Source organism: Clarias gariepinus, chromosome 23, assembly GCF_024256425.1.
Source record: "Clarias gariepinus isolate MV-2021 ecotype Netherlands chromosome 23, CGAR_prim_01v2, whole genome shotgun sequence".
Classification (NCBI taxonomy): Eukaryota; Metazoa; Chordata; class Actinopteri; order Siluriformes; family Clariidae; genus Clarias; species Clarias gariepinus.
This window is the reverse complement of record NC_071122.1, coordinates 23,252,501-23,271,000: the sequence shown is the minus strand read 5'-3', so window position 1 is coordinate 23,271,000 and position 18,500 is coordinate 23,252,501. Positions and strand designations below refer to the sequence as shown.

Sequence of the window (18,500 nt, the reverse complement as noted above, 5' to 3'; positions counted from 1 at the left end):
ATATAAATGGAGTTAACAAAAAACTAAAAGTCAATTAAATTCTGCATTGCATCATATTAAACTAATTTCTTTCACAAGGCACTTAAGTGATGTTTTCTTGAGCACAAACTAAAGATTTTGGCTTAATTCTTGTCAAAAAAATTTAATATAAAAAAATTAAACAGTTGATAAATAAAACCCAATTAAACCATGAAAATGATAATTGGTGCATGAGGCTGCTTAATATCTCATATTAAAGACTTTGCTGATGTGAAATGCTGATTTTACTCTGAATTAACGTTAAAATATAGGGGTTTTTTTTAAGAACATTAGCATCCATGCTAATGTCATGAGGAGTTTAAGGATATTCAAAGTAATTGCTTAAAATACATCTTTTTAATTACATACTTATATCCTATATAATTATATAGTTTGAGTAACACTGCTGTAGGTAAGTCACTCAATAATGTTAATTGTATTAATAATGGGAAAGAAAAATGAAAGAATTTACTTTCCTTCTTGGTAATAATCTTCAGGGGAACTGAACCATGCAGCTTCTTGATTAACACACGACTTGTGGACGATTCCAAATGTTCTCTTAAAGCTGAATGTGTTCAGGGTTAAATGAATATAAACAAAAACCTTTTTTTTTATTGGAAGTTAAATGGCTTCATGACATTTTCAATAATTGCTGCTAAACTGTAGGTGAATAAACCAGGACGGGTCAGAGAGTCGAACCCCTGGAGCTCCTGTGTGAGCGCGGAAGTCAGAAGTTCCCTAACCCGGACTTCATCACTCTTCAACTGAGCTGGACAACTTGAAATGACCTATTCCTCCTTCTTGCAGAACAATTTTATGATCAGTTTCCCTAGAAGTCATGGAATGAGCAGTTGCTATAGAAACCATAATGTATTGGACGAAGAACATCGATACAAACCTACGTTAACTTTATACAAGCACAGATATATCAGACCATCTTCTGACCAATCACCATCCAGAATCCAACAGGTCCATAATAACAACGAGTCAAACTTAAACGGAAATTTATTTTAAGGTTTCTGCGAAATATAACATGATGAATAATAAAGAAGAGAACAAAAAATTAATCCAGAACAAAACTCAAGTCAACAAAACTCTAGTCCAGTCCTCAGTGTGTGTGTGAGAGATCACGTTATTGCTCAATCGTCGTCTCTTTGTTCTGTCTTTTGAGAGGAATGATGTAAAGTCCGTTCTTAGCCTCCTTTATCCTCCACCATCGGCCCAGCCTAAAGAACACACACACACACACACACACACACACACACCATCTGGTGAAAACACCTTCAGTGCTCTGAGACTGCATTAATCACAACAATTTAAGACCAAGACATTAAATGTCACCACAATAACTGGGAAGGTTTTGTAATAACTGGAGGCTTGTATTAAGCTCAAGATATTATAGGTGTCTGTGTGATTATTAGAAATATAAATTTAAAAAAATGTGTAGTAAAAATAAATCATACAACTTGTCCTGTATTTAGCAAGACCTCGAAACATCGCTCACAGGAAACCAGCGCTCTTTTATTTAGAATATCCGAGTGGGATTTACGAGTTGGCGTTCTGTTAGAATTCATGTATTTAAAAACTCTTCCTAGTTCCCACTTCTCCACGAACAGAGCAACCTTTAAATAAATTTCAAATATATATACACATTTTTCTTTTTTTAAAATCAGACATTCTTGCAGTTCAGCAGTCGCTCGGTGCTCAGAGTTAATCTGCACGGAGCAGCAGCGCCCCCATGTGCTTGCATCATGCAGGTACACTAAGTGCCGATGTGTTTTTATTACTCCTGTGGACGGTGTACCTGTGCTCCTGTCCTACGCCGGCCACCAGGAACTTGCCCGAGTTGGAGAACTTCAAACTGTTCACGAAACCCTTCTGGAAGAAAACAAAAGAAAGAGAAACCAGTCTTTAGGAGTTCTTCCTCATACGATTAAAGGTTCGGGTGTGAAATGCTCCGTGTCGTGTCTCACCACCGGGACGGAGAAGAGCGGCTCCAGGCCTCGAAACCCCTGCCCGCACTTCCACAACTGCACAGAGGCATTATGGGAACCTGAGGAAGAGCAGAGCGGAGTGTTAATGAGCGAGCGAGTCTTTCTCGTCCTCTCCATCTGTTCTTTGCTCTCTTCATCCATTTCACCTCAGTCTCACTCTCCCGCTGTCTCTTGCCGTCCATCTCTCCCTCTCTCTCCCCCTTGCCCTCTTTACTCTTTCCTTCCACCTGTGTCTTGCTCTCCTACTGTCCCTTCTGTCTCCCACCATCAGTCTCTCCCTGTCCCTCTCCCGCTTCTCTTCTCTCTCTCTCTCTGTTCTTAAACATGAAGTTATAGGAATCGAGAGCGCCACCTGCTGGAACGCAGAGTGGTGCGGTTTATGGTGGTATCAAGGTGACAGCAAGTTTGCGTGAGTGTGTGGGAGTGTGAAAGAAAAGCAAAGACAGGAAGATTAGAGTGTGTAGGTGTGTTATCGCTCGTGTACTCAAGAGCCTACGAGTGAACATGTATGTGTGTGTGTGTGTGTGTGTATGCGTGCGTGCGTGCGTTCGTGGAGAAACTGTTCGATCGAGGTCGTATTAAAGCACTTGTGACTTTCAGCCTGGTTTAAAGTGTTAATGAAAAAAATTAAAAATGATAAAAATAAATCTCCGAAATGAAATATAGTTTTTTTAAATAAAATAAATAAATACATCTAACAGGAAGAAGCTCATCATTAAAAATAATACACAGGGGCTTGAGGGCTTGAGTGCCTGTGTGTGTGTGTGTGTGTGTGTGTGTGTGTGTGTGTGTGTGTGTGTGTGTGTGTGTGTGCACCTGAGGCACCTGAAGCTATAGTGTCGGAGTTGTGCAACGCTGCAACTGATGATATCCAGCACGGCCCTTCCAGTCCGGCGTTGCCATGGAGACCGTGAGCCTGCTTCACCGTGGTCATTGGTTTCTTCCTGCTCACAGACCAGATGGACAAACAACTGGACACACACACACGCGCCATTAATTAATAACAATTAAAGCTTATGAAATTATTAGCTTTTTTTTTAATCAATAATATTTAAGATAATATTTAACAAAACAAACAAACTACACCACTCTCTGCTACGAGGATTATTTAAAGTTAATTTTTTTTTAAATAATAATAATTCAATGTGACACACCCGTCATCCCCTCCTGAAACCATGTGCTCCTCATTGATGAGCTGAACGCAGTCGATGGAGCTCCTTCAGAGAGAGACACACAGGGAGACACACAGGGAGACACACAGAAGAAGAATGTGTTACAGATGCAGGGTAAAAAAAACAGCCAGTGTGTGTTGTGTGTTCGCGCTCAGACTGACTCGTGACCGTAGAAGACGAGCTGCGTCTCCTCGGCGATCTTCCACACTCGGACCGTTCGGTCGCGTCCCCCCGCCGTCACACACCGCTCCCGTCCAAGGCAGTCCAAAGCCGTGATGGCGTCCTGATGCCCGAACCTGACGAGGACAGAACAGGTATTTCGAAAAATAATAATAATAAAATAAAATAAAAGATAAATATATAATAAAAAGGCTAGTTTTTGTCACAGACAGGAGTGATTTACTATAGCAAACCTGGAGCAGGAACACGTCCTGCAATGTGTGTAAGTGTGTAAGTGTGTGAGCGAGTGTGCACTTACAGAGTTTCTACATAAGCGTTCTCGTCCACGTTCCAGACTTTGATTGAGCGATCGTGAGACGCGCTATACAGGTCATGTGTTCCTCTCCTGAACGCCAAACCCTGATACAGAGAGTAATCAATACAGAATATGTTACTTATACACACACACACAAACATTCGAGGCGAAGCAAGACTTTTGATTGTGCAGAATAACAGAACTCAGTTGAGTGGAAATAGGTTTAGTCACTTGTTGTGATTATTTTGTCAATACACTGACTCCTAAATCAATAGTTAAATTATTATTTTTTTCATTTATACTTGTTTGCATTTTGAGGAGGTACATGTTGCCGTTCCTTTATGATCCTGCAGATGGCGCACTCTAAAGTAAAGCGGAACCTTGAATTACGGAAGCGGGCTCGTATTCCAAAACACTCGTAAACTAAATTTAATTTTCTCATAAGGAATAATGGAAACTCAAATTATTCGTTCCACAGCCCAAAAAAAGTAACAATTAATCCCGACAGATAAGTTTATCTGTCCCGTTCATGTGCGCAGGTGCTGTGCTTGTGTGTTTGGGTCTGTTATGTGTTCGCGCGCGTATCACGCACACACACACACTAAAGGCGAGAGAGAGAGTGTGTGTGTAAACCAACACGGTGTCAAATTACGCGCGCACATACATAACGATAGGCTGAGGTAGAAAATGCATGCACGAATGTTGATTATATCAGTAAGAGATGCGCACTAAGACCCAGCAGCGGAGACGGTTACCCACAATTCCGCAGCGCAAGAGAGAAAAAACGTTGGCTCAGTTGTGATCACGTGTCGCTCTGAGTCAAAACAAGAATCGCATGCGTGATACATAATCCAAAACAGTCCGCACTACAACTTGGCACCGGTTTTTACGCCGGATATGCCCTTCCTGACACAACCCTCCCATTTTATCCGGGCTTGGGACCGGCACTGCATCCAGTGGCTGAGGTTTGGGCACTGGCTGGGAATCGAACCCGGGCCTTCTGCATGGCAGGCGAAACACCTACCACTGAGCCACCAGCGCCCCTTAACATCTAAAAAAGATATATAGTCTGGATAGTTATAAAATCATGATACTAACAGAATCGGAATATAAATCGAATGGTCATCTGGGTATTATGATGTCATCAGTTCCGGTGCTCCCTGGTGATTACCGTCTCTAATTCTGAGAATCAAACCTCCCTTTATTTCTCTATATAATCTCCTGCTACACTAATGTACTTATCCCAGTCTTTTACTAATGGGTGGACACCATCTGGGTAGAAAGTTCTCATGACCCATAATCAGACTGTCTGATTCATGTCTGAAACACTGGCCTCCCAGGAACATGTGGAAATGGCTTGGAGCGAGGTCAGGACTGTACGAGTTCCTGTAAAGTACAAGTGGTGTTGGTGAATGATCGTGTGTACAGTTCTGGGATCAGGTGTTCCACTCGCTGAATACTGACTATTTTCAGGACCGCAGTGAGCTTCGAACCACCTCGGTCAGGATCGTCATTTTTAAAGCACATGTTCACATGAGTCTCATCACCGTACAGTGCTTGCAGTCTTCTGTAAATGTCAATCACTTTTACACCTTCATTCAACAGATTTATCACAAATCCCGGTTTGACTCGAATGCCCCTCCTACACACATTAATGAGAACTGTACTATAACAGAAAGAAAAAAAAAAGGAAAAGGGGGAAAAACCAAAAGTGTGCATGAGGTATAAGCGCGAGCATCTCCTCACCGATACGGCGTCTCTGTGTCCCGTGAAGGTGTACAGGTGTTTACACGTAGCAGCTTCCCAGATCATGATGAGCTTGTTCATGTCTCCAGTGGCCTGGGACACAAGAGACAGGAACGATGTTTCACACACATTTTAAGGACACAAAATTCACGAGCCGGTTATTTGGATTCGGGTTTCTATCCCCTCGCTAATCAACCGTTTGTATTTATTCCCGCATAATCAAATAACTGACTCATTAAAGAGAAACATGAGGACATTTTCAGCCGTACGAGTCCTTAAAAAAAAAGATATAATATATACACACACCTAGTATAAAGTCAAACGGATTTTAATCCTGAAAAATCTCTGGTTTTGAGTTCTTCTTTAAAACCCTGTGCTTTTTATTAGGGTTATTATAAAGATTATTTTCACACAGAAACACACACCGTCATAATCTGAATTAATCGGAGGTAACGATCACAAATATATTTTTCTCCTCACCAGGTATTTGCCGTCAGATGAAATGGCCATGCAAAGGACGTGTCCCGTGTGTCCGACGTGCCGCTCCTCTGTCCCCTTCCTCCCTCCTGCGATCTTCTGAACCTTTCTCCCGCTCTCCACCTCCCCTACACACACACACACACACACACACACACACACTATTAGAGCTACTGAATTCCTTACACAAACTTACATTTTTACCCAGACGTTCCCCGAGGAAAAGCAAACAAGCAATTCGAGTTTTCTCACAAATTAAAATGCATGAACTTTTTCAGTGAATATCCACACTCCATGTAAATCTAAAGATTTTTAAATAAACATTAAACCATGAAGACTCTGACAAGCACTGGAAGACTAGAACCCAGGAACCGTTCTGAAGTCTGCGTGTGATAGTTACACTTGATGATGGAACAGTCTTTAGACGCGGAGAAGATGTGTTTTTCGTCCGGGGTGATGACCAGACACGTGACGGCGAGCTTGTGTCCTCTCAGCAGGCGGATTTCTGCAGGATCCGGCGCTAGGAGCTGCACACCAGGACGAGACAGAGACACGATCAGAGCGACATTTTTTTGTTAACATAATCATCACCATGGTTACGCAGACCATAAAATAAAACAGGATTTCCCGGCTCACCTCTTCAGCGATGAGTCTCTGCAGTTTGCCCCTCTGTTCCAGCTGTTGAGAGAAGAACAATGTAGAATTTCAATGTAAGTTTAATTAGTTTTACTGATTAAACCAGATGAGGAAGAAGACGGCGTACCACGTCCTCACGCAAGCGTCCAGCTATCAGGTCCGACTCGAACTCCTCGTCCTCTGCCTTCTTCTCCTCTGCACACCAAAACATACAATTTTAATCTATACAAACTGATGGAGCTTCACAAGGTTTTAGAGATGTGAGGCTTTTTGTCCAGATGTGACGGATATCTGACATGTTCACATTCACACATCACTCTCTTTCTAAATCATAATTGGGTGAAACCTTTATATACTTTTAACATACAGTATGTCTTATTTCAGAGTGAAATAATTAATTTATACCAATCATAATATTACAGAAATGTTCAGGAGTTTTAGAAGTGAAGCACCAGATATGTGACTTTGTATCATAAACTTGGCCCATTCTGAATGCGAGATCATATCCGAAGATGCCAGGATGGTTCGGGAACGATAACGCAGCCAAAGATTTATTCTTTAGATATTTCCCCTGCTTGTATAAACTCGCTAAAACTCATTGACCGAGATCACATGTGGCTCCTGGTGCCTGATCACAGCTTCACCCACCTTCCTCTCTCAGCTGCTCGAGGTAGAGCTTAGCCAGGCGCAGCTTCTTCTCCTGCGGCGTCTCCTCGATCTCCTCGTCCTCATCCGCCTCCTTCTGCTTTCGACCTCGGGTTTCATCGCTGTCCAAAACATAGAGAGACGGGTTACTGTACAGACTGTAGACGATCTGAGAGCTTCACATTATTACAGAAGGTGTGCGTGTGTGTGCGTTTGGTCCTTTTTCACTAAGATGGCTCACTTTTCATTTTCTGATTCGCTGGAGATTTCCTCATTCATGCGCTTGTTGAGTTTTTTTGGACGGCCTTTCCCACCCTGATCAGCCTAAAGACAGAAATATAAACACCATTAGCGCAGAGAATACACTCAATACTGTACATTACTATATACACACACACACACACATTACTGCCAGCACAAACTGCTAACATGCAATTGAATCTGCACTTATTTATACACTAACTGTGGAGAAATAAAATCATTTAAATGTTTTATATGTTTAAACAACACACGCATGCAGGTTACTGTAAGCCACAAGCGTATTCTGATCCTATACTATTATCCTATACTATATCCTACAGTGCATCCGGGAAGTATTCACAGCGCATCAAGTTTTTTTTGGAGAGAGGAAAACCTTCCAGGAGGACAACCATCTCTGCAGCAATCCACCATTTAGGCCTATATAGTAGAGTGACCAGAGAGGCTCATCAGACCTGAGAATTTTCCTTCTCATGGCCTCAGAGTCCTTCATGTGCCTTTCAGCAAACTCCAGACAGGCTGCCATGTGCCTTTTACTAAGAAGTGGCTTCCGTCTGGCCGCTCTACCATATAGGCCTGATTGGTAGATTGCTGCAGAGATGGTTGTCCTTCTGGAAGGTTCTCCTCTTTCCACAGAGGACCTCTGGAGCTCTGACAGAGTGACCATCAGGTTCTTGGTCACCTCCCTGACTAAGGCCCTTCTCCCCCGATCACTCAGTTTAGATGGATGACCAGCTCTAGCAAGAGTCCTGGTGGTTTCGAACTTCTTCCACTTGCGGATGATGGAGGCCACTGTGCTCATTGGGACCTTCAAAGCAGCAGAACATTTCCTGTAACCATCCCCAGATTTGTGCCTCGAGACAATCCTGTCTCGGAGGTCTACAGACAATTCCTTTGACTTCATGCTTGGTTTGTGCTCTGACATGAACTGTCGACTGTGGGACCTTATATAGACAGATCAGTCCAATCAACTGAATTTACCACAAGTGGACTCCAATTAAGCTGCAGAAACATCTCAAGGATGATCAGGGGAAACAGGATGATCAGGGGAAACAGGATGCGCCGGAGCTCAATTTTGCAAATGCTGTGAATACTTATGTACATGTGCTTTTTCATTTATTTATTTATTTTTTATAAAGTTGCAAAAATCTCAAACTTTTTTCATGCTGTCATTATGGAGTGTTGTGTGTATAATTCTTAGGGAAAAAATGAATTTAATCTATTTTAGAATAAGGCTGTTACATAAAATGTGGAAAAAGTGATGCGCTGTGAATACTTTCCACTGTATATACAGATCATACAGTAAATCCTGAACACATTACTGTACATTACTGTACACAAACATAATACAGCCAGCACTAAAAGCTACATGAAATTTAATATGCATTGTTTATACACTAACTGTGGAGATATACAACAATTTAAAAGTTTTATCTATTTAAAGGCATGCATGCAGGTTACTGTAAGCTAATACTATAACCTAAAAGCTACTCTGCACTCATGTAAACACTATGTGAGGAGAAATATCATAATGTAAATGTTTTATCTGTTACTGAGAGCCACAGATTAGCTCAGATCTTCTTACTTTTCGCTTCGCTCCAGCAGACTTTTCACTTTTCCCAGCGGCCACCGAGGCGGATTTTTTCTTTATAAAAAAAGACATGATTAATAAACTACAAACTATACTATTTAACTTTGACTTCAGTAAGCTAGAGCGGATTAATTCATCTAAACTTCACAGTTAGCTCCCGTATTAAAGTCCCACATGGGTCACTTCCACATGTTCATATCAGCTTCCGGTTTTTCCTCGGTAGAGGTGTGCGTGTGAGTGTGTGTAAGTGAGTGCGTGTTTGCTCGCTATCGCCCCCCATCGGACCGGAGGTGCACAGAAAGATTCACTGCTGAAATTAAACAAATCTTTAATGTACAGTGGATCGACCTCGATTCATCTAAATAACACGAATCTGCTAAATGGACCGAGTCACTATGTGAGCAAATAATTTAAATGAATAATTAATCAATTTATAAACAATTATGATTCACTTGAAATAGATATTACGATTCATTTTAGTGAAGCGAGTCGCTTAACTGGATCATTTGCTTTTCTCACTTGGTGCCAACAATTAAAATTTAACCGACCCATTAAAAACTCATTCTTTCAATTATATCCAGAGGCGGCGTTACCATTAGGCAAAAGTAGGAGAGCGCCTAGGGCCCCGAACTGCCAGGGCCCCATGACTTAGGCCTAACTAAGTAGTTTTAGCCAGCACTTATGTCTAACATTTAAAAATAATTAAAATCCACTTGCTGAAATAGCATTAGAATGCCATTACGCCACGCGAGTTGCCCCTCTGTGCAGAGTCACAAGTCACAAGAGAGGCTGTCTGCATGTGCTGTTCACTCCACTGAGCACAAAGTCAAAAATCTGTGGATATGGAGTCAGGAATAATGGAGTTTGTTGAAGCCAAAGTTTGCAAGGCCAGATTTTCGTGTCCTGACCTACACTATTTATCCCAGCCATGCACACAACATTAACAAAAAAGAATTAACATTATATTTATATTATTCTTAATCCAACACCCCAATATTTATGTTTTCCCCACCCACTAAATGTCATTTGATGGAAACTAAGCTATTTTAAAAAAGTATAAAAAATAATTAAAAAAAAAAAAACAGGGAGAAAGAATAAAAGTTATAGAAATACAGTGAAAAGGGGAGAAGAAAAGGAAAGACATGAAAATAACATTTGAGGAGGAGAAAGCAAAAAGAAGAAAGAGAGAGAGAGAGAGAGAGAGAGAGAGAGAGAGAGAGAGACCTCCAAAACAAATAAAATCAATAAAGGAAAAGGAGAGAGAAAAACAGTAAAATTCATTAAAAGGATTGGAAGAAGAAAAAGAAAGCAGTCAAGTATCAGGAGAAATACATCAAATTAAAAACATTAAAGGGACCGAAGAAGAAGACAGAAGAAGAGTTAGACAAAGACGGGAAGGCAGGGATAAAGATAAGAGGGAATCATTTTAATAAGTATTCTCTGGTATTATTTGTGTCTCTCCATTGACATGTCATGGGTTTTCTTACTTTAGTGAAACAGCACAGAAGACAATCGAGGCCAGTCGTCAACTATTAATCTGCTGATCATGTTTAAATACAAAGGGATCTGTATCAGATATGTAAACCGACAATAAGTTACATTCTAATTGTGGAAAATTGTCTGTGCATTAGTTAACCTGTTAATGTATCCTTGTTATTGTTTTTTTCTACAGCTGGATAAAAATCACTTTTAAAAAAGCACTGAATGCAGAGGGCCCCATATCCATGTGCATTAGCCTTGAACCCCCAAATTGCTAAATCTGCCACTGATTATATCTATACGTTTTATACACTGAAGGACCAGAAACCAGTCTCAGAAAAATTCCTGTCTGTCTGTCTGTCTGTCACAGCATCATGCAAATCTGTCTGGACAGAATTTAATGAAGCCTGACACCTAATGGAATTTGATACGTATTCACACAACTCAAACACACTTGCACGTATGCACGTATGCACGCGAAACCCGGTACACATTTAGAGCTCACTTAGCCGAACAACTTTCTGGGCTCAACTCAAAAGGAAGTCAGTTATTTTGGGTCGTTCGCAAAACGCACCCGATGAATTCTAATGCACTCCTCCTAGAAGAGACTCCTCCAAACCGCGCCTCTGTGATCTAAAGACAAGGATGCTAAATTAAAGAGAGATCTTTGATATCTCAAACAGGTCAGCTGTGACGATGCCTTAAACTTACACTGAAAAGGGGTTAATAACTTTTTGTGTGACATTATATTGAGTGACATCACGTTGAGGAATATCATAGTGTGAGCCTTTTTTTTCCAGCATCTGCGGCCTGTTGTACACACATACACACACACGCAGGCACACACACACACACACACACACACACAAGCACACTCATACGCACGTACTGTACATACACACACATCACAAATGTTAAGACTCTCACACTTCCACGCATGCACAAACACACACACACACACACACACTCATAAACCACATACAGTACATACTAACACATACATCACAAATGTCAACACACACACTCACATCTCTCTCTATGTGCAAGCAGAAACCCACATACACACTAACAAGTCGCATGTCACACACATTATACACATACTAACATACACATCACAAATGTTAACACACAGACTCACACCACACACACACACAAACATGCACAAACACATTTATTTGTCCCACACACACACATCTCACACACACTCACACCTCACTCTTACACATACTACCACTCACATGTCTCTTTCTCTCTCTCTCTCTCTCTCTCTCTCTCTCTCACACACACACACACACACACACACTAACATGCTTAAAAAAAATTTTAGGGCCCAAACTGACATCAGCCCTATATACTGTGTGACGTGTGTAAGTTGTGCGGGGCTCCCTGGAGGACATGGTGCAAGGTGCTTGGGCCCTCTCATCGTTGCTTGCAACTATAATAATGATATTGGTATTACCCCTATGAATGCATGTGCCCCCTGTGTCCCCTGTGCCCCCTGTTCCCCCTGTCCCTCTGGTGTGCCCGGGTAGTGATGGCGCAGGTGCTTGGGCTCAATCATCATTGCTTTGCAACTATGTTTTTCATGAAACTCACTAATAACTAAAATGTGTTAGTTCTTTTATCGTATAAGGTCTCAGGTGGACAGACTGGATTGGAGTTTCTTCGTGTTACAAGAAGCTCGGTGTAAATGTGAAGAGTGTAAATGAAATCCTCGGCTCTAAAAGTTTTATTGTAGAGTTTAGTTTTGACTGAGACGCTACACACTCCGCTATGGTCTTGCTCATGACTCGAGTAATAAACAGTGTTTAATATGTTACTATTCTGTAACATATTACATGTAACATTCTGTGATTGTTCTTGTGTGAGATCATGAGCTTCTTAAAATCGTACAAACAGGAAGCAAGCTGTTGAAAAGCTGTTGAAATAAGCTCCCACATTACACAAGTCCCACATTATATGTAGGTGGCGGTGGGCCTCCCCTTGAATTCCTCGATTCCAATTTTCTGTCCATGTGGTGAACCGAGAAAAACTTGGCTGGCTGGATGGCGTGGTCCGTCACTGCTGGGTTCAGCCATGTCTCAGTGAAGCTCTCGGAGATTGCAGTTCCGAATGTCTCTCTGGAACTTAATCCTGGCCCTGAGGTCTTTGAGCTTGTTTGACAGTGATTAGGCGAGCAGGATGCTGGGCAGAGGCATGGAGTGTACACGAGCTCTCAGCCTGTTCATGACGCCGGCTCGTTTTTCCCGGGGCTGCCGCTTCGGGTCTCGTCCTTTGTTCTTTCTCAGGATCTTATTCGTCCAGCTTGGATCTGGGTGTAAATCGATTTGTGAGTACAATGTATACCGATAGGAAATATAGTTGCAAGCAAGTTATGTACTTCACAAAAAAAGGTCTCCACAGTCCCGGACCTAAACCCAATCGAGATGGTTTGGGGTGAGCTGGACCGCAGAGTGAAGGCAAACGGGCCAACAAGTGCTAAACACCGCAGGGAACTTCTTCAAGACTGTTGGAAAACCATTTCAGGTGACTATCTTTTGAAGCTCATCGAGAGAATGCCAAGAGTGTGCAAAGCAGTAATCAGAGCAAAGGGTGGCTATTTTGAAGAAACTAGAATATGAAACAAACCTTTTTTTGTTAAGTACATAACTCCATATGTGTTCATTCATAGTTTTGATGCCTTCAGTGAGAATCTACCAATGTAAATGGGCATGAAAAGGGTTAGGGTTAGAAGTTCTGAAGTTCTATCGCCAGGTCGAATGGGCGATGAGGTGGTAGGTGGGTGGCTCTTCTCTTGCAGAAAACTTCAGCCAGGTCTCGATATGCAGGTGGGGGCCGTCGGGGGCCTCAGACTCCTTGGAACACATCCCAGCCTGTGCCCGTAGGCAAAGTTTGGTGCAGGTCGGCCCCCACTGGAGGATCCGGTTTTGCGTCCATGAGATGAGAGGGTCGTGCTGTAGCAGCCAGGGATAGCCGAGTATGACAGGAGGTGATGAGATGGGGGTGAGGTAAAACTGCAGCTGTTCCTGATGTTGGTTGATGGTGAAAGTGCTGAGTTGGGTCTGGTGAGTGACGGGGCTGAAAGAAAGGGGCCGACCGTCCACTGATGTGACGTGAATTGGCTGGGATAACGCCTCGATCTTCACCCACATTTCATTGGCATAGGTGGAGTCAATTAAGTTACCTGCGGCACCCGAATCGATAAACACGGTACTTTGGACCCGTTTGTGGCCAATTTGGAGGGTTACCTGAACCGTGAGGCAGGAGGTGGAGGCGCTGGTAGCGGTGGAAAGGTGGATGGTGCCCAGTAAGTCTCTCCTGCTCACCGGGGCTGCGTGTTTCCTAGGCGCAGTGGGCAGATTGTCCGGTGGTGGGCCGCCGACCCACAGTAGGCACACAAACCCTCTCGAAACCGGCGTTCTCGTTCTGCCACAGTCAGGGAGGCGCGCCCTAATTGCATGGGTTCCTCGGCTCCGGTGTTAACCACGGCAGGAGGTGGAGATTCGACATGTTGAGCGATCGTGGGAGTGAAGGTGGTCGATGGTCGAGGTGGAGCGTGGGCGTAGGTAGGAGCAGGGGGCAGGGTCCTCGGGTCTGGCTTCGGACAAGAGAGGAGGCGCTGGTCAATGCGGAGGGCGAGCTGAATTAGTCCCTCCAGTGTAGCGGGGAGCTCTCGTCCGGCTAGTTCATCCTTAATGCCTGAAGCCAGTCCCTCTGCATCTCTCCAGGATGTCTGTACCGCGAGGGTGCGGAATTCTGCGATGTAGCGGCTCAAGGAGGATCCTTCCTGCCACAGGTGGCAGAGCTTGGTATCAATCTCCACCTCGCCCGCAGGGTGTTCAAAAGTAAGTTTGAGCTGGCGGGTGAACTAATTATATGAATGGGCGGTGTCTGTGTCTGATCAAAGAACTGCCGTGGCCCACTCAGCTGCCTGCCTGGATAGCAACGAGATGAGGAGAGCAATGGGAAGTCAATCGGTGGAGTACTTGGTGGAATTAAACTCAAACACCAGATCTAGCGCTGTCAAAAACACACTACATTTCCCATCCGTGCCATCCTATTTATCTGGTAATGCAAGAAAAACATCAGAAGGAGGGAGGGGTTGGAGATGCGGAGCTGCGGCCGCCACAACGGGAGGCCGGCTAGCTGTACTAACAACAGCCGCGACGTCTTGGACGCTCTGACGCAGAGTAGCAATCTCTCCGGTTAGCTTATTAATGAGCATGACATGCTGGTTCACCACATCGCATAGGCGCGCATGATCCGCTGGGTTCACCGCGTTTGGCTCAGTCATTCTGTTAAGAACTAACCCGAGGAGACAGAAGATGTAGCTTTAGCGGTTAGCCCTTTGTAGCATGAATGGTAAACCCAAACGCGGAGTGACACGAATAGGCAGGATAATCACGTTATTTAGTCTAAGGACTCTCACAAATGGGGAGCGAGGGAAAGACACAATCTAACCCGCTTCCTATAAACACACACACAATCTGAAAGTAAACCCAAGAAAGTGAGTACTCACGAATCAGCGAACGAATCCAAGGCGGCATGGGCGAACTCAATGACTGAGCGATGTGCTGTGATTTGTTTACCCCTTTCATACTTCCTGGTTCACGACTCGCATTACTTTCGGGTCCTAGTGCCAGTCGCGGATTGAGTGTCCATGACAATGTGTATGTTTACTGTAAGTGAGATACCGAACTCTGGTGAGTCGAAGAGGAGTCGATGACAGGCTGCCCAACACAAACTGCTGCTGTGATACTCGATAGTCAATAGGAAATAAAAAAAAAATCAGCTGACATTCTGAAAGCTGTGTGCGTCCCGTGGTATTCCTCCCTACGTGTATTGTGCAGAGTAAAGTGTCCCATGAATTTAGTATGAATTTAGGTTCAGTGCTGTAACATAGTAGCAGATCTCAGCTTTACGTTGAGCAGGTTTACATAAAGTATTGAACTTAATGACAAAAGTGACAAAAATGTCCCCTAAAAATGACAAAAGTCCCCTTAAATGCAGTGTCTGGACTGTACAGTGGGTACAGAAAAGAATCACCCCCTTTAAAATAATCACATTTTGTTGCTTTGCAGCTTAAAATAAAGACAGACACAGTTTGTGTGTTTTATCACAGTTTTATCCAGCTGTGTTTACACAATGCAACTTGTAACGTTAAAGTGAAAGATTTAACACCAACATGTCAGGAGGGAAAAAAACAGAATCATTGGGTTGGAAAAGGATCACCCTCTTGAACCACTTTTGTTGAACCACGCTTCGCTTTAATGCTTTAATTACAACCTTTAGTCTGTTGGGATATTTCTCATCCAGACTTTACATATGCCAGGAAAAATGTATATATATACAGTATATTCTATTTTTCCTGGCATATGGAAAGTCAAGATGTTAAATCAAGATGTTGTGTAAAAGCGATGCTATGAACAGTAATGTGTGTGTAAGATACTCAACCTTACAGAATGGGATTTCTTTGTATTAATAAGTTAGACAGAGAGACAGACATGTACGTGGGCTTCAACCTGAAATAATAATAATAATAATAATAATCATAATAGTAATAATAATAATAATAATAATAATATCACTGATTACATTAAAGATCAGCAGATTATTTTTTAGCTTTAACCTTTTAACTATTTCTACAAACTCTTCTACTGTAAACTCCAGCCAGCTCATTAAAAAGAGTCATTTAAAATGGTTCATTTAGAAATTGACACGTCAAGTTATGTTCATACAGTCCCACAGACTCACTCAGTCCGAGTCAGAGCTTTACCCTGCCTGCGTGGGTCCGGAGCCTGTCCCAGGAACACTGGGCTGTGAGCCGGAAATATACCAGGTGGTGTCATAAAGAATCGAGACTAGTTTTGTAACAGTCCAGCAGATGGCAGCACTAGGCTGCACACACACACACACACACACACACACACAGTGACAGCTCAACAGCATCTCCAAGCTTTGTGGTATTGAGCATCGAGAATTCATCCCCAGGGGCCAGAACGTTAATAGTGACTTCTAATGCCTGGTGCTACGGCATCTGATGGAGGACATACGGCGAAGAAACAGTGCTGGTAAACAGAGCCGATCTCAAAACCTTGAAATCTGAGATCTTTTTGATCCCACCCTGTACCCTGAATACAATAAAACCAGAGACCTGAACCCACAGACAACAACATGCTCGATAACAATTCAAATCACTGCAGATTTAAAACATCAATACTTTGTGTACAACTTTTTCACATCACATGCCATTACACAAACACACACACACACACACACACACACACACACATACAAGATAGCAAAGAAAATAATCATTCGAAGCATTACAGGTCGGTTAAACAAGAGCCGTCTGAGAAGACAACTCAAAATGGACAATATGTGCCTGTTACTGCCATACACTGTGTGTGTGTGTGTGTGTGTGTGTGTGTGTGTGTGTGTGGGAGACAGTAATAAAGAGGAGGAGGTCTAGAGGCCATCTTCTCTTTTCTTGTTCTCACTTTCACATGAATATGTGATTAACTGTTGCTACTGGTTACACCCCCAGCCCACTACACTCACACACACTCACACACACCCAATCACTCACACGCACACACACACTGGCCAGCTGTTTTGTCTCCCCGTGTGTGTGTGTGTGTGTGTGTGTGTCACTCTGTCTTAGAGCATCAGTGGCGTTGTTCACCTGCTGCCTCAAACCCACCTGGTGTTTACTGCTAGGCAATAAACACTGCTTGTGTGTGTATGTGTGTGTGCGTGTGTGTGTGAGAGCGAGAGAGAGAAAGAGAGGAAGGACAGAGAGAGTGGACCTACTCTAGCGACGCGCACATCCCTCCAGTTTCACTTAAATGCCTCCCGCTCTACATAACGGTTGCTTCTGATGAATCTCCTGTTCCTTATTGTAACCTCTGGATACATGCGCACATCTGGCTGTAAGCTCGTCTTTCAAAGGGATTTCATAGACCTTCAGTGAGCACCAGGTGAGATTTATAAACTTTTTTTTTTTACCCTGATATTCTTCATGATCTGGTCATGATTTCACTTGAATCCATGGTGACGTTCACAAGATCAAATTAGTTTTATAGACTCATGGTCTTGGTTCAAGTGTCATTATTTTAACAATTTAGCCACGGCCACAATCAGGTCAGTAAAACTCTAGGATAAGTTCATGACTGAGATAGAAAGTCGAGTCATGAGTACACAGCAGATATGTCACAGCACAAACTGTGTGTGTGTGTGTGTGTGTGTGTGTGTGTGTGTGGGTGCACGTGAGACCTGGTGGCACACCTGGGCTTGTGTAAGGCTAATGGATGTTAATGAAGGCAGCCTGTGTGTCCAGCGCACTCCTTAATGAGGATGAAGAGTAAACAGCACTTCCTCGGCCCAGGCTGCCGCCTCTCGCTGCTCTTAATCATTCAGCACAGATCAGTTTTCTGGAAACTGATTACGTTCACAGAATAGGGGCCCGGTCCTGGGGTACGGATCAAACCAGCTCTCGGTCCTAGTGCCGGGGACTCCATGTTAAATCAACACAATAATAAGTCTTCAACACTACCTACTTTAAAATGGGAGCAGAATAACTGTAACATCTCGATAATGTTAATTTTAATAGAATAATGAATAAACCTTATGCAGTTTGGCCCAGACGTCTGAAACCACAGGCGAAAAATGTACTTAAAAATAGTAAAATTAAAGCAACTCCTCATACTGATGGCTTCTGACTTCTTCATGGCACTTTTTGTGTAGCCGAATACATGAACACTGTACATTTTTTAATGTTTCAGAACTGATGTTTTTCCTCGCAGAGATGAAATCCTCCTTAAGTGTTATTGAAATCCTCCTTCAGGTTATTCCGGGTCGAATCTGATAGACACCTGACTTCACATGATCCCAGAGAAAAAAGTTGAGTGGTGTAAGGTCTGGTTCTGTTGTACTGTAAGATTTAAAGCCATCTTGGGTATAAAATAAAAACGATCAATAATCCCACCTAATGAAAATCTAATCTAATG

The 18,500-nt window shown here is 42.9% G+C and overlaps 2 protein-coding genes across 3 annotated transcripts in view; one reads left to right on the top strand and one right to left on the bottom strand.

Moving 5' to 3' along the window:
- Positions 1-1,005: 1,005 nt before the first annotated feature.
- Positions 1,006-9,219, bottom strand: rrp9 (ribosomal RNA processing 9, U3 small nucleolar RNA binding protein). Of its 2 annotated transcripts, none has more exons than XM_053483821.1 (15): positions 9,007-9,219; positions 7,405-7,487; positions 7,167-7,285; positions 6,646-6,713; positions 6,519-6,560; positions 6,283-6,409; positions 5,886-6,010; positions 5,406-5,498; positions 3,663-3,763; positions 3,346-3,480; positions 3,167-3,229; positions 2,829-2,983; positions 1,992-2,071; positions 1,823-1,896; positions 1,006-1,244 (listed from the first exon to the last, which is right to left on the bottom strand). In XM_053483821.1, the coding sequence occupies exons 1-15, from the start codon at positions 9,082-9,084 to the stop codon at positions 1,151-1,153; spliced, it is 1,437 nt and encodes a 478-aa protein (XP_053339796.1). In that variant the 5' UTR covers positions 9,085-9,219; the 3' UTR covers positions 1,006-1,150. The 2 variants fall into 2 exon arrangements, with proteins under 2 accessions (XP_053339796.1, XP_053339797.1); XM_053483822.1 differs by having other exon boundaries at positions 2,838-2,983.
- An 8,108-nt stretch (positions 9,220-17,327) lies between these two features.
- si:ch211-213o11.11 (probable G-protein coupled receptor) overlaps positions 17,328-18,500 on the top strand; it is a 7,128-nt gene continuing 5,955 nt past the window's right edge. The window contains exon 1 of the mRNA XM_053484412.1: positions 17,328-17,471. The gene's annotated coding sequence lies outside the window, so the exon portion shown is untranslated. The remainder of the gene's footprint in view (positions 17,472-18,500) is intronic.